Genomic DNA, 16,733 nt, shown 5'->3' on the forward strand with positions numbered 1-16,733 from the left:
TCAAAATACATGAAGCAAAAATTGACAGAATTAAAGCAAAAATGACACAAATTCACAATCACAGTTGAAGAGTTTAACAACCCACTCTCAGTAATTGATAGAAAAACCAGAGTAAGAAATCAGTAGAGAATCTAGAAGATTTTAACAATACTATCACATCAACTTGATCTGACACTTATAGAATATTATAATCAACAGGTACAGAATGAAACATTCACCAAGATAGATTATATGCTGAATCATAAAATAAATCTCAACAAAATTCAAAAACTGACATCTTATATAGTAGTTCTTGACTATAATGGAATTAAACTAAAAACCAACAGCAACAAGATACCTAGAAAATCCTCAAATATTTGGATACTAAGTCACACATGTCTAAATAACCCAAGGATCAAGGAAAGAAAGAAAAAGGAAAACTAGAGACTATTTCTAAATGAATAGTAAATACAATATAGCAAAATTTGTGAGATGAAGCCAAAGAAGTACTTAAAGAGAAATTTACAGCTTTAAATGTTTATATTAAAATAAAAAGAAAGGTTTAAAATCAATAGTCTAAGTTTCTAACTTCAGGAAAAGAAGAGAAAATAAAACAACATATAAGGGAAAAATAATAAAAATAAGAGAAAAAATCAATGAAATAGGAAACAGAAAATTAACAAAGCAAAAAGTTAGTTATTTGAAAAGATTAATAAAATTGATAAATCTCCAGCAAGAATGATCAAGAACAATACAGATAAAACACAAATTACCAATTTTAGGAATGAAAATTGAGCCTTTACTATAGATCCTACACACAATAAAAGGAAAATAAGGTGTATGGATTTGTATTATGTTGACTTCAGCAAAGCTGGAATTTCACCTCCCAGAATTCTTTCACTACATGGTTCTGGGTTAGTATGGACCACATGAGTCATTACGGGCGAGATTTGAAAGGCAGAAATGAATTAACTCAGAAAGCTGGTTCAGGGCATGAGGTGTATTTGCAGCCCATGCATACTGTCACTTGTCTGCTGGCTCACTTTGTTAGTGAGGGGCAACACCTGAACTCCAACTCTTTCCAGATCCTGCCAGATTTCCTCTTTGAGCTTTTTTGACTCCTGAGCCAGGTGTATATTTGGTACTTATATTTGTTGGTCACAAACAGTGCTAGCTTCTTCTATAGGACACCCCAACCATCAAAATTGGAAGTCTCAGGGGAAATGAGAGCCCAACATGGGTTCCAGCACATCCCCACAGGTTACAGTTTGTCCTTGTTTCCACCACTTCATCTTTTCTATCTGACTGCTCTCCCTGCTGAGTTCAGGCTCCAGAAGCAGACATGAAATCAACAGCTTCACACAAACCATTTAGTGAGCTTCCACATTTCTATTAGGTCAAATCCCAATAAATTAGACAACTTAAAGGAAATGGATAAATTCTTTGAAAAACACAAGCTATTAAAGCTTACTCAAGAAAAAATAGATAACCTGAGTAGACAGCACTATATCTATTTTTTTTAATAATTAAAAAAAAATTACAACAAAGGTGCCAAAGTAATTTAATGGAAAAACAGAAAACTCCTTTTAACAAGTGGTGCTAAAACAATTCAACATACGTATGAAAAAAATCAAACTCAACCCCTAACTGATACATGTACATAAAATTAATTCAAGATGGATCACAGATCTAACTATAGTTTCTAAAAGAAAATATAGGAGAAAACCTTTGCCCTCTTAGGGTAAGCAAAGATTTCTTAACACATAAAAAACACTATGCATAAAAGGAAAATGACAAGAGGACTTCATCAAAATTTAAATGCCTGCTTATCAAAAGACAACATAAGGAAAGCTGAAAGGCAAACCACAAACTGGAAGAAAAGATTCACAATGCATGTATCTGATAAAGAACATCACAGCATTAGTAAAACAGCAAATAAGCCAATTAAAAACTGAGAAAAAGACTTGGAAAGACACTGCATAAAAGATATACCGATGACCAATGGGCACATGAAAAGGTGCTCCATCATTAGTCATCAGAGAAATGGAAATTAAAACCACAATGAGACAGCATTTCTCACTCACTAGAATGACTAAAATTCAAATACTGACAATACCAAATGTTGGCTAGGATGTGGAAGTATTGGAATTCTCAATCCTTGATGGTAGGAGTAAAAATGGTACAACCACTTAGGAAAACAGTTTGAGCTTATAAAGTTAAACATACACCTACCCTATGACCCACCTATTCTAGTCTTATCTATACTACCCAAAAGAATTGAAAACATTCATCCATAAAAAGATTTATACAAGAATATTTATATGGTTTCATTCATAATAGCCAAAAACTAAAAATAACTCAAAATGTCCCATCAAAAAGAGAATAAACAAATTTTGGTACAATCATATCACAAATAAACTACTGATACATGTAGCCACATGGATGAATCTCAAAAACATTACACTGAGTGAAAGAAGCCAGACACACAAGAGTACATACCTCGTGATTCCATTTATATGAAGTTTAACAATAGGTAAAACTTATCAATGGTGATAAAAATCAGAAAAGTGAATGCCTAGAAGGGGCTTGAATTAACTGGTAGGGAGCACAGAGAAACTTTCTGAGGTGACAGAAATGTCCTACATCTTGATTAGGGTATTGATTAAACAGGAGTATTCATTTGTCAAAACTCACCAAATTATACACTTAAGATCTAACATTTCACTGTATGTAAATTTTATCTCAATACAATAAGAAAAAATTCATTTATGAAAATTTCAACATTCATCAATAGGATGAAATTATATTTTTCAAAGCAGCATATTTTGAAAAAGATCCTAAGAGAACTTTACCTGTAATCACTTAAGGTCTACTGAAGACTCTTCAAGTTTAAAACTAAAAACTTAGATGTCCTACCAGGTCTATTAACACGAATACAGCTCTGAACGTAAGAATTACTCTGAAATGTAAGGAACTTCAACAGAGTCCTGTGACCTGCTGTCTACTACAAACTGCTGGTGTGATGCTACAAACTTCTTTAAGCAGAATACTAATGGAATAAAGACCTAGAGAAATAGAAAAAGGTAACAGAAAGTAAAAGGAAGAGCAAAATACAGCAAAAGGAAGGTATCATACCTGTTGGGAGTGGTATATATATCCTTTTTTCTAATCTCCTTCGCAAAGCTTCATCAATGTCCCATGGGAAATTAGTAGCAGCCAACACCATAACCATTTTGGAAGGATCGTCATTCTCTAAAGCTCCTCCAACTCCTGTACACAGTAAGGGGGAAAAAGATTGTTTTTCTTACAATCTTTTATTCTTTCACTCGACCAACATTTCTAACCATCAGCTGCAGGCTTGGTGGCAGGCTTAGTGACAAAAATAATGCAGTCCTGCCGACCTCTATATGGTGGCAAAACCAGACACATCAACAGGTAACTATAAAACAAAGAGGTAGAAGTCACATAATCTATCGCAGGATTCTAATCCAGTAAGAAAAACCAATTTTTTCTGTAAGAAAATGAATGTATATTTCCTCTGAATAGAAAAAGCAGGAGAGATTACGCTGTTTTATTCCTTTCTTACTTTTTTAAATCATGAAGTTCCTCAAAAATGTTATTTTAGTTGTTAGTCTAATTTACTTGATTTTCTCAAGAAGATAGAACAGAAGAGGATTCACATTTACTTAACATGCGTGCAACCATAAATTTGAAAGACAGGTTACACTGTAAATCCAGGCTGCCATTTAGTTCATTCATTAAGAATTTCCAAAGTATGAATCTACATAAAATTCAAAAAGGCAATACAACAGTTTTGAGACAGTAATAAAATATCAATTACCATCCATCTGAATGAGTAGTTCAGACTTGACTCTGCGACTGGCCTCATGTTCATCAGAGGTTCCTCTTCGACTGCAGATAGAATCTATCTCATCAATGAAGATTGTGGTGGGGGCATAAAATCTAGCCTTTGTGAAAAGATTTTAAAGAAATCATTCAATTCTCTCATAAAATAACCTGAATTTTTAAAACTGCCATTTCTTCCTTCTTAAACAACATTCTCACTGCTTTAATCCCACCAATTGGCTACTGACAGAGGTTAAATCAATCATTCATATCAGAAAAAAAGAAATTTCTAAAAGTAACAGGTAAGTTGTATGTTGAGTGAAGTTGAGTGACAGATACACAGGGATTCATAGTACTATTATTTCTACTTTTGTGTTTGAAAATTTCTGTAATATAATTTTTTTTTCGTGAGGAAGATTCACCCTGAGCTAACATCTGTTGCCAATGCTCCTCTTCTTTTGCTTGAGGAAAATTAGCCCTGAGCTCACATCTGTGCCAGTCTTCCTCTACTTTGTACGTGGGATGCTGTCACAGCCTGGCTGATGAGTGGAGGAGGTCTGCACCCGGGATCCAAACCTATGAACCTGGGACACCAAAGTGGAGCATAGGGAACTTTAACCACTAAGCCACAAGGCCAGCTCCTCAAAAGTTTTTTTTAAGATAAATTATCAACCTCTAGCCTCAAATATGCATTCTTATGTAACTACTGCAAATCCTTTATGAAAAAGAAACAGATTTTAATGACAGGTTAATTCCTAACTAGTTTTTAAAATATACTTCTGTTCAATCAGTTCATTAAAGATCCAGAAATATCGGTCAAACCACACACATTTCCAAAGTCTCTTCCACACTCACTGGACAGGATGCCAAAGGGCCTTCTTTTACCTCAGAGAGGAGGATACATTGAAGACACATCGACTAGTCCACAAAACTCACCACCCCAAATCTTGTTAGTGTGTTAAGAACTATCAAACGAAACTACACTTGCCCTTTTTAAAAAAAATCCTTGGGTGAATGGATCTAGATTATAGGGACATCAGTCGTCTACACAAACAGTACCTTGAAATCTGAATATATCATCACTCACCATTTCAAACAACAGACGGACTAACTTCTCAGATTCACCTCTATATTTAGACGTCAGTGTAGAAGAGGAAACGTTGAAGAACGTTGTGCCACATTCCGTGGCGACAGCTTTAGCTAGCATAGTCTTACCAGTGCCTGGGGGTCCAACCATCAGCACACCCTGAAATTTCAAAAGGTGTATTAAATGATTTATCAGATCAAAATGCCTTCTTAATGTACATGAAAATTTTCCCATCAAAAGACAAACTCAACTGTCGCAGTAAAATCTTGGTGCATTTAGCACAAGTATCACTTTACAGACAGAAAAAAAATGAAGAGTGATTCCATAAAATGTCTCAAACCAGAGGTACTCAGAGATGGGCTAACAAACGGTCTACAGAACAAGGAATCTTCTGATATATTTAGAAAGAATCTAGCCAATTTTCCTGAACCTGGCAGAAGATAACTATGTGGAGTCTTGAACACCACTTAAGAATGACTGCTGTTAAAACACAATGAAAACAAGACAACACCTTCTACCACATGTAGAATTATACATTCCTTGCCCTTCTAAGGGACAAAACTAATCTTCCAAAACACACTTACAATATATAGCTTTTAATCAAAAATAAAGATTCATTCAGTAGCTATTAGTAACTAATACTAGTTATTCTGGGGATTTAAACTTTGAAAACTGTGTGCATCAAAGTTTCATAAAGTCTAAATTCAGAAACTGTCCAAATCCTTTTCTAGCTATAGAGTTTTGGTACCCAGAACAACTAGGGATCACTAGGATTTGAAACATTAGTTTTATAAAAAATTCGTGCTTTGCAAAGAGCCTTTAGCTGTGCATGAGACTGATACTTTGAAAATTGTAAAAACAACTAATGGGATAGGAACAACTGTAGCAAAGTTCATATTTCTCTTTCTGATGTCCCCTTTCAATGCCCTCTCAGTTCCTGTATTGTCATTAAATGGCCCTCCAGTAGGAGTTAATTTCCACCGTTAGCACCTGTACATAGGTACAGCTCATAGATACAATATTTATAAATTTCACCTCCTCATGACATTACTCCTTCTATCATCTCCTCTATTTTCCATCTCCTTCTCTATTGGCTCTTTCTCCTTAGTAGAGAAACATACTTAAATCTGTCCCATTTAAAAAAAATCCTTCACTTGACCCTACAAATCCTTTAGCTACTATCCACCTCTCCTTCCCTTCTCAGCCAAGCTTCCTGAATAAATGGTTTATGTTTACTATTTTTTCTCCACAAGCTACAGTCTGACTTCTGCCTCCACTACCTCACTAAAAGTACCTAATTCACTAAGTCAGTGGTCAATCTTCAATTCATATCTTCTTTCCTTCTCTCTGACCTTTGACACTGTTGATACCTGGTGTTCATTTTCTTCTTCTTGAAGCCCTTTCTCCCCAGGTTGGTTCTGTGGCACTGCTCTTTCCTGATGCCTCTCCTGCTCAAGACAGTGTCTTTCAGGTCTCCTCTTTCCCCTGCCCTTTACATTCCCAAAGCAATTCTGAGTCTTTTGTTCTTTTCCCTTTATAAAACTCCTTGAACAATTTCTATATGTATATTATCAACCACCACTTACATCTTACAATTTTAATTTAAACTCAAATTCTATTTAAGCGCTAGACCTCTATTTCCAATTACTTACTGAGTATTTACCTAAATATATTTTGTTTCTATTTAAACCTTCTCCTCTTCTCAATATCCAATATCAGCTCATTGTACTGGCCTTTTCCCCCAGTTCCTGGGAGGTAGACTCTAAATCCTCAGAATTTCCAAAGTGACAGGATTACCTTTGTTGTTCATGTTGGGCCCTGAATGAGGTGACTCACGATGGGCCCCTATATACTTGATGCTAATGAGATGACTTAGGACAGAGGCTGGCCTCACCAGAAAAGCCAACCACAAGATTAGAGGACTGGGGCTTTAAGCCAGTGCTATCAACTGGACCTCTGGGGAGAGAAGGGGGACTAGAGACTGAGACACATGGGCAATGATTCAATCAATCATGACTTTGTAATGAAACCCCAATAACAACTCTGGACACCGAAGCTTGAGTGAAGCTCCCTGTTGGCAGTACTCTACGTATCGTCACACATCCACGCACAAGGAGGGTACAGCATCCTCATTTCACAGGCAGAAGACAACAGGAGCTCCACCTTCACTATCCTCCCAGATCTCGCCCTGTGCATTTCTTCTTTTGCCTAGTGCTGATTTGATTCCTTTTGCTATAACAAAACTGTAATTGCAAGCATAATGCTTTCCTAAATCCTGTGAGTTATTCTGGGGAATTATTGAACCTGAGCAGGTAGGGAGAATCCCTGAATTTTATAGCCCACTGGTCAGAAGTGAAGGCGACCTGGAGACCCCCAAGTTTGCAGCTAGCATCTGAAATTAGGGCAGTCTTGTGGAAAACTGCCCTCAACTTGTGAAATCTGGCTCAATTTGGGGTAGCTGGTGTCAGAAGTAACTGTATACTCCTTCAGTTCAAACCTGGAATCTAGGAGTCATACAACTGGTCCCTCTCCCTCATCCCTATAAATTATCAGCCATAATGTTATCACTTGTACCTTTTAAACACCTCTCAGAAACACACCCATTTTTCATTAGCCAAATAACAAATGCCTTTGTTCAAGTCTTCATCATCCAGCTAGACTACTGCAACAGATTCCTCATCTACATCCATCTATGCCCATCTCCAACCCATCCTCCATACTGCTGCAATCCATCTTTCTATATTTGCAAATCACTCTCCTGCTAAAAACTTTACAGAGCTCATCATGATGGATAGGTTACACTTATCACTCCAGGTGTTTCACAAGTCCTTTAAATATCTATTTTAAGACCTTAGTCTCTCTTTTAAATATTGCTGTAAAAGTTATAATAAAGGGAAAACGTATGGTAATACGTTCCCCAAAATACCTAAATCTATAACAAACAGTCTATAAAAGTTTTTAAGTTGTGAGAGGCAATCAAAATGCCACAGGTGTTCCAAGCTACTTATGTAAATACACAATTTCTCCTCCTCTCTACTTTTGGGCACCTCGAAAGAGGAGGTTACTGAGAAGACAAAGAGACCTTCCTAGCTAATTCAGAAGTGCAAAGTAAGATCACGCTTTTATTCCCCTCTACCAGCCAGAATAAAGGAAGACTCTGCCTATGGCTAAGACCAAAAGGAGTTCCAGGCAGCAGTCGCTGGAAGGATTTTTAATACGCCAAAATGGAAACACTGGACCTGGGAGGAACTAGTCCCAGGCAGGCTTTAAACTCAAAGCAGAGGGTAAGCTAGAAAGAAGCAAACATTCTGATTATGTCTGCGAATTATACCAAGCCTTGATGAAGTGATCAAAATAATTAATTCGTGAGAAATATGCCAACTTTTAGAAAGATATTTATTTGATAAAACACTTATTCTGTAAGACTATGCATTATTACTATTTAGTTTGCTTGTTAACTTTTTACTTACAGAAACAAACATCTAGGAAGTTCTTAAAACTAATCTCTAGCTCAGTGCCCCTGAGGGAAATGACTTTAAATAAAGACTATAGTTCCAAAACTCCAAGCGCCTCTCCTGCTGTGCAGAGGCAGCCCACCTCAATCACAAATTCAAATCCAGATATCTGGAGGGCACCCAAACCTCCCTAACTTTTACAAACTGTGTCAATAAATACGTTAAGAAACTACAATGCTGTCTTTGATTATAACGCAAGCAGCATTTTTATCCCTATATTATTTTAATAAATTCTCACCTTCCATGGCCTTCTAATCCCTTTGAAGAAGTCAGGCATCCACATCGGAAGAACAACAGCTTCCCTCAGCAACTTCTTAGCTTCTTCCAGATCCGCTATGTCATCCCTTTGCGAGAACAGCAAGTTTCATGTTTATTCAGGGACAACTTTCAGTTATGGTTAATACTGATTCTTTTAAATTTTTTTACTTATGAAATTATTATTATATTAAGAACATTATTCTAATTCTTACAGCATAAAATGATCAGTGAAAACATACTGCAGTTATTAATTAGGACATGTTATTCAATTAACAACCTTTGTCAGTTATGTCAACATCAAATTAACATGTAAAATGTCTTGGTTATATTCTGAAAGATCTGTCCTATCAATTCTACACACTCACGTTATGGATGAAGTCACAGTCAGGAGGTTAATGGATAACAAGAGAAGACTCACATCAAGCCAACCTATAGCTTACTTTCTCCACCGTTTTAATTAAAGAACTTAAAAGACTCTAACCAATGAATGCTAGGATTCCTGGACACGATGTCTCTCTCGAGGGCCTCCACCAAGTCCTTATCATATCCAGCACCATCAAATTTTGGAATTTCACCATCACTTGCACCATCTTGCATATGTTTCCTTCCCTGGGGACAGGTGTAAAAAAAATACTGGTCAATAATTAAATTAACATCGTTAGGCTTTCAAAATATTGTAATGTAATCATTTTTAAAATGACTTTTTATTATTTTCTTATTACCCAATGCCATCCTCCCCTATTTAATTCATCAATAATAGATGAACTAGCCAACTTTATTATACACTTCTTCAAATTTACATTCTTGGGGACAGTTGTAGGTGAGACTAATACTTGCTAGAAACCTCTGAATTTGTGGATGCAGGGGATCTCCACCACCGCCAGAGAATATTTAGAATATTAATGCAGAGGAAGAAAGAAAATTAATTTACTGAGAGCCTACTATACGGCAAGAAATCTCACCTACATTATCTAATTCAATACTCACAACCACCCCACAAGGTAGGCATGATTATCCTTATTTTTAATAAGGACTCAGAAAGGTTACGTAACTTAAGTTCACAATTATTAAATATCTGAGTAGAGATGTTAACTCAGGTCTTCCTGACTCCCCAAACCCGTGCCCCTTCCACAACATCAGACTACCTCACGCCTGGCCGAGTCAGCTTAAAGCTTAAGAGAGGGCTGCGTACGGCAGAACTATCACATCCTCCAAAGCATCCAGGAAAGAGCCTGCGGGTGAGGAAAGAGTTGGGACTCTGAACTGCATCTCACAAAGTCTTTTCCCTGTTACTCTAAGTACAGCATTCAGGGTTTCTTCCTAGTAAGGTCCTTGGACCACATCATAAAGTCACCGTAATGACAATGGTAAAGGAGCTTTTTAAATTGTAGTATTAATACCATCAAAGCAATATACTTTACCCCAAATTCCTTACTTAAAAATATGGTGGCTTTAAAAAAGAATTATATACTATGGTTTCTATGGGGTTCTCCCAAGACTTAGGGAGCTGTGAGGAGTTTTAAATGAAATGTGCTCAGGCGCCAGAGTTGGTTCAGCCACTGGAACTGCTTCAGCAGACAGAGCCAAGTGCCCCCCAGAACGTCAGCCCCACAGCTACTGCTGAAGACAAAAATGAAGGGGGAAACGCTCAAAACATGAGTCCATTTCCTAAGCTTAAATCTGAAGAGAGAGAAGAGGATGAACCCCTCCTACCACACTTCAGCTGAGATAAACTACAGGCTTGACTGTAAGTGCTGAGAGGGGACTAAATAGGTCCCTTTGGGCAAATGAATAATTTACTGTTTCTAGGTAGCATGATGACAATATTAAGCTAAATTTTCAGAAAGATTCTTGTACTTCAGATGACAGATACCAATATTGACACTATTAAAAGGAGTAAATTTCATGGGGCCAGGCTGGTAGCATAGCAGTTAAGTTCACACATTCTGCTTCAGCAGCCCAGGGTTTGCTGGTTCAGATCCCAGGTGCAGACCTGCACATCACTCAACAAGCCATGATGAGGCGGCATCCCACATACAAAATGGAGGAGGACTGGCACAAATGTTAGCACAATGACAATCTCCCTCGAGCAAAAAGAGGAAGATTGGCAACAGGTGTTAGCTCAGGGCCAATCTTCCTCACCAAAAAAAAAAAAAAAAAAGGAGTAAATGTCTGACATACTTACACAACAACAACATAACAACATCAACAAATTTAAAATAAACTCAGCCTAGAATAACATTTTATAATAAGATAGGCCAAGGCTACAAAGTCACATTCAAACAAATCATTGGAACACTCTATAATCATTTTAAAACTCTTCTAGAAATAAATCAACTAAAGAATGCAACAGAAATGATATATCTGGGACTTAAAAAGCCTCGATATGGCATTGCAATTTGAGACTTACCAAAATTTAGTATTAAGAAATATCAGCAGACAGCCATTTTAATATGAATGTCCAAGAGGTCGGGAGGACTTGATAAGCCCTACCAAGGGACAGGAAAAGCTGTACACTTACCTGAAAGTAACAGGAATCATAGGATTTTAAGGACAATAAAGATGTGAGCATCTATGTCTAACACATTTTATTGTGCATTAGGTCTTAGATTAGTGATTGAGAATACACTATCTGCCTTCATGGAGCATCTAGTCTAGTGGGGGAAACAAGTAACAAGTAAACAAACCAAAAACACATTATTACATACTGTGAAGTGCTATGAAAAAGCTGAGTGGTCACTGTGGCTAAAAGGTATTGAGCAAAAGGAATAAATTGGAGAGACGGGCAGAGGCCAGCTCACCCCAGCTCCTATAGGCCATGGGAAGGAGTCTGGATTTTATTCTGAGTGTAGGGATAAATTTTTGAAATGTGTTAAACAGGGGAATGACAGGATCTCACATTTGTAAACGACCCTTCTGGCTGTTGTGTGGAAAAAGGATGAAGCAGAGGGAGCAGCAGAAGCAGAGAAAGAAAAGCCTATGGAGTGGAGCACTCCAGGCCAAGCCTCTGAAGCCACAGAAGAGCAAACGTGGGCACAAGCCAGTCAAATGACGTGCCCTAGAATCCAGTTCCTCTACAGTAGGGATGAGACTCGAATACAAATTAAGTCCTCCAAAGAAGATTCTAGGAACTTTTTCAAATCAAAATGGTGAGGTTATTAAAAAATAGGTGTAGGAAAAGTAAAAATAAATAATTTGGTTACATTGGGAAATAAACAAAATGGGGGACTATTACCTTTCAAAATATGTACTCAAAGAAATTGGAATAAGATATCAAATATAAGTAACTGGTTTCAGGTAACCAGCTAGACTAACTGCAATACCCAAAAGAAACTTCGTTTTTAGGCAATAAAGCTAACTTTACCCAAGACATTATTACCTGTACGGTTTATAATAATACTAGCTGCAGTGCCACTGAAATGATCTTACAATTCTCTGATTAGATTTTCATATTAATTGACTAAGGTCAACATTGGCAAAAATTTGACATTTATCGTGAAATTTGAAACACTTTTTTTCTTGTTAAAGCAAAACATTTTAGCTTCTTTTTACTAATATCCAAATTACCCCTATCAAGAAAGTCTGTTAATGATCTTTCACTAGTATTGGCTAATCATTCTATTTGAGGGAAATGGAGCTAAAATTAGTGACTTATTCAAAGTAATACAGCCAGTCATGACACAGGCTGACCTAAAATGCAGATGGTTTTTGCACTTTACTGTGTGCTTTCTCACGGCGGCAGCTCAAGTGAGACACAGTCAGTTACTAGCTCTCAGTCTTACATCTTAAGAGAAATGCTGACAAGTGAATTACCCAAAGAAGGATGACCAGGGTGATAACAGGTTCAAAAAACAAGTCATACGGAGGAGGATTGAGGGCCCTAGAGACATTTAAGCTGAAGAAGAAAATGCTAAAATAGCAATACAACCAACTGACCTATTTACCTCTATTTACATTACTCCAAAGGAATGAACCAGGACCACGATGAAGTGACAAAGAGGTAAATTTCAGATCAACAAAAGAAATAATTTTCTAACAATGAGTTCTATCCAACAAAGGAGTCATCTCTCTTGTTAGGTAGTGAGCGTCTCACATCAGAATTACTGGCTAATTAGTAATAAAAACCACCGATCCACAGTCACAGGGACGTCTAAGCTGAATGATAGCTGACCTTTGGTTCTTTCTGTAAAGACAGTGTCTCTCACTTGCCCACTTACTCATTTGTTTCCTGAATTCAACAGCCCAAGGCAAGCGCAAAATTTCTTGGAAACCTCATTTTCTCTTTTTTAAGAAAGTGATTTATATTCTGTACCATATCTGTGTTAGTTCCCCACTTTCATGTTACCTTTATAGCTAACACTCACCTACTGCTTACTGTGTGCCAGGCACTGTTCTAAGCACTTGACAGAACCATCTTAAAGGTCCTATGAGGCAGGTACTCTGATTATTTTCATCTCATAGATGACACCTGAAGCTCAGAGAGGTTAAGTAAATTGTCCAAGGACACACAGCTATATCCTTGGCTGTCTGGCTCCAGAATCAGTGCTTCCAACTACTTTGTACACTACGGCACACTGCTGCACACTTGGGGCTACTCTTACCCCGGTGTGGGAAGCAAACACAGGAAAAGTTAGACAAGATCTCTCAACTGCATCTCATTCTAAGTCTTTACTATTTTACAAAGGAAAATAGGTTGATCAATGCAAAACAGAGCTTACTAATTTCAGTGCTATGCCCTGTACTGGGATGTTAATACAAAATACATTTAAGTTGAAATAATGAACCCACAGCTTCTGCATACTTATCAATAAATATGTTCTTTCAACACATTTCTATCTACGAATATTTACTATGTGCCAGGCACTATTCTACCTCCTGGGGAACAGCAATGAGCCAAACAGACAAAATCCCTGCCTTCATGAGGCACACGTTCACATTAGGGGACACAGCTCATAAATAAGTAAAACACACAGTAAAACACTTAGGGACAGAACAGTAACTACTTTACTGTAATCTAATGTAATAAGGTAAAAAGCAAAATAAAAGCAAAAAACACCACTATAAATTAGCTGCCATCAGATGAAGAATCTGTAGAGTGATTGAATATCCAAAGGATAGAGAAGATATTTCTTAAAAACAAGTCATTGATAACACAAGTGGCCAATAAACAGACAAAAGCATTTTCAACCTTGTAAGTTATCAGGTAAATATACAATACACGTTAAATATACTGATAAAATCACAACGAGCTATGATTACACCCACGAGAGACAGACAATATCAAGTGCTGGTGAGGATGGGAACAACCAGAACTTTTATACTCTGAGGTGGGAGTGGAAATTGGTATAATCACTTTGGAAAACTATCTGGTGTTATCTACTAAAGCTTAACACACGCATATCCTACGACCCCCCAATTCCACCCCTAGGTATAAGCTCACTAGAAATGACTGCGCATATATACCAAAGGATAAGTAGAAAACTACCCAAAACAGCACTACTAATAATAGTTCCAAACAAAAAGCAATCCAAATATCCATTAACAGTAAAACAGATTTAACTGCGGTATAGTACTGCGTATGAATGAAAACAAACAAACTTTAGATATATGCAACAGCATGGAGAAATCTCACAAACATATGCTGAGTAAAAAAAGCCAGACAAAAAATAATACTTATTGTACATAAAGTTTCAAAATAGGCATCAGTCATTTACGGTATTAGAGATCAGAACAGTGGTCACCTTTGGGGGGGAAGTGGCGGAACAGTGGTCATTTGGGGGAAGGACATGGCAGGGATCAGGAGGGACTGTGAACATGCCTTCCGAGGCGCTAAATGTTCTGCTCTTGACCTCTGAGTGATAGCTGCGTGGATTATATGGTAGTTACTGGGGTTACATGCAGTGGTATGCTGAAGCTGACTCTTAATGGTTTGCAAGAGCCCATCATTAAATTTTCAGGACATTTGCAAGCCAGCTGTAACACACACCCATTAATAAAAATTAAATTACACAAATTTAAATTATATTAAAAACAAAGGTAAAAAAATACTCAAAACTGCTCACCTTTTCATTATTTACCTATTATCCATGCACTTGGAGTTTATAAGCTCACTGTATCTGTTTAGTGGAAACACTACATAATGGTAGGCTACTACCCACACCTCCTCTCCACTCTGAGTTCGGTTCAGCTTGAAATTGGTCTTAGTGGAAGTATTTATACCATAGAAATTAGCAAATACTACAAATCGGGGCTTGACTTGTTATTTTGTTAATTGTCTAGACTTAAGAAAATAATGGGGAAAATGTTAATAATGCAGATGAAACTTAAAAGTGTGTCATTTCTGTAGCTGCTACATTGTAAATAGCACAAAAATTAAGGAAATATTTTTCGAGTATTTGAAAAGTATTATCTGATTCATCAAAGTTGCTCGAGTGATGGATGAATGAGTGAAGTTCCAGTGTTTTTGTCTCACTTTCATCTTACTAATTAATGGAAACAAAATATCAACCAACATTCACACCAGAACTACATTCCCACTCATCTGTCCACTGCAACCATAGGTTGGCTACAGATACACGAGCTGAGCAAAATACAGCAAAGGTGGTTCTGTGAGAGACCACTGGCTCAATGAAATTTACAATAAAGAGCATTGTATATTTTATTATTTGTAAATTATGTGCTACACATTCTTATAGACAGACACACACACTTTTTTTCAGAAAATTAATTATTAAACACGTACCAGTACACTGCTGGTTAGATGATCATCATTCATCAGTTAGTACCCTTCTAATTTGTGCACACTTCTTCAACAATAATTTTTTTAAGTCACTGTTCATTTGTGCAATCACCAATCAACAGCTCTCAAAAGAATACTCCAACCCAGTTTACAACATTTCTGTACATCAGACATCCCTCGACTTACTCAGTTATGAGAAGGAGTGTATTCAAAAATGGCCATCTGTTATAGGTAATTCAAGGCTGAAGTCAAGTTTAATAACTTTAAGTTAATTTTATGAATATAATTTATCATACTTTAATCTGAATTCTATTTAAAAGTATATACAGCTTTAATCATGAGATCATAATGGAAACACTGCTCATTTCACTAAGAGTTAATTAACCATAAAGTTAGTCTTAAAAATATTTGAAAATCAGAGTTTTATGAATTAAATTTATTTTTTGTTATAATACAAAACATTTCTTCTGCTAACTAATATTTTTAGACTATCTCTTTTAAATAAAAAATGGATTTGTTATTTCTATGCACATTTCTATACTGATTCAAGACAATAAAATAATAATACATCTAATTTTCTCAGGTACATTCAAATAAGACTGAAAAATACAGCTGTAACAGTTAATTTATTCATCTGACTCCCTCTCTTCAATAAGAAAAGATCAATTTGAGGCCAGGAGTTATACTTTATTAAAGTTTGTATTCCTAGTACCTAGACATACGACTGACACAAATACTCACTTAAATGTGCTTCAAGTAAATGGGGTAACAAACTGGCCTTATGATGATTCTGTGACCATCAGGGGAGAAAAAACTGTAAGGCCTGAACAACACATCACCATAGAAAGTGATTCTTACTTACTGAAAAACAGTGTTTTTAAGCTTGGATCTAACTTGAAGCCTGTCAACAGTTTAAACAAAGTTAAAGAAAAGATTTAATCACTCTCAGAAAATGAACTGGTACTCTCATAAGAAACAGGTATTCGTGATACATTAAAATAAGACAGTAAGCATTTTCAAATAAGAGGCTGCACAGTCTAATGATTAAAAGCTCAGGAACTAGAGTTCAAATCCTAGTTCCACCATCTACTTGCAGTTATGACTTTGGTGCCTCAGTTTCTTCTTACGTGGAACAGGAGACATAAAGATGAGTTCACAGGAATTTATAGGAATTAAATAAGCCAAAATAAGTAAAAAGCTTCAAAAAGGGCCTGGTACGGCAGTACAGAATTTCCATCCAATACTATGTTTATTCACTGACCAACCTCCCAGATAAAGTCAATGGACACAGTGAACCCTAATCGAGGGA

At 36.6% G+C, this 16,733-nt stretch overlaps 1 protein-coding gene across 8 annotated transcripts in view; it reads right to left on the minus strand.

Annotated features, from left to right (window-relative positions):
* Positions 1 to 16,733, minus strand: part of KATNAL1 (katanin catalytic subunit A1 like 1) — a 97,842-nt gene that overhangs the window by 31,792 nt on the left and 49,317 nt on the right. For all 8 annotated transcript variants that reach the window (XR_011506843.1, XM_044777345.2, XM_070520462.1 and 5 more), the window contains exons 5-9: positions 9,167 to 9,294; positions 8,666 to 8,771; positions 4,913 to 5,071; positions 3,821 to 3,947; positions 3,115 to 3,249 (exon numbers count right to left, since the gene is read on the minus strand). Coding sequence is in view for 7 of the 8 variants with exons in the window: in XM_044777345.2 (XP_044633280.1) it covers positions 3,115 to 3,249; positions 3,821 to 3,947; positions 4,913 to 5,071; positions 8,666 to 8,771; positions 9,167 to 9,294 (655 nt within the window). In the remaining variant the exon portion in view is untranslated. The remainder of the gene's footprint in view (positions 1 to 3,114; positions 3,250 to 3,820; positions 3,948 to 4,912; positions 5,072 to 8,665; positions 8,772 to 9,166; positions 9,295 to 16,733) is intronic.

This window comes from Equus asinus, chromosome 11 (assembly GCF_041296235.1).
Source record: "Equus asinus isolate D_3611 breed Donkey chromosome 11, EquAss-T2T_v2, whole genome shotgun sequence".
In the NCBI taxonomy this organism is placed as follows: Eukaryota; Metazoa; Chordata; class Mammalia; order Perissodactyla; family Equidae; genus Equus; species Equus asinus.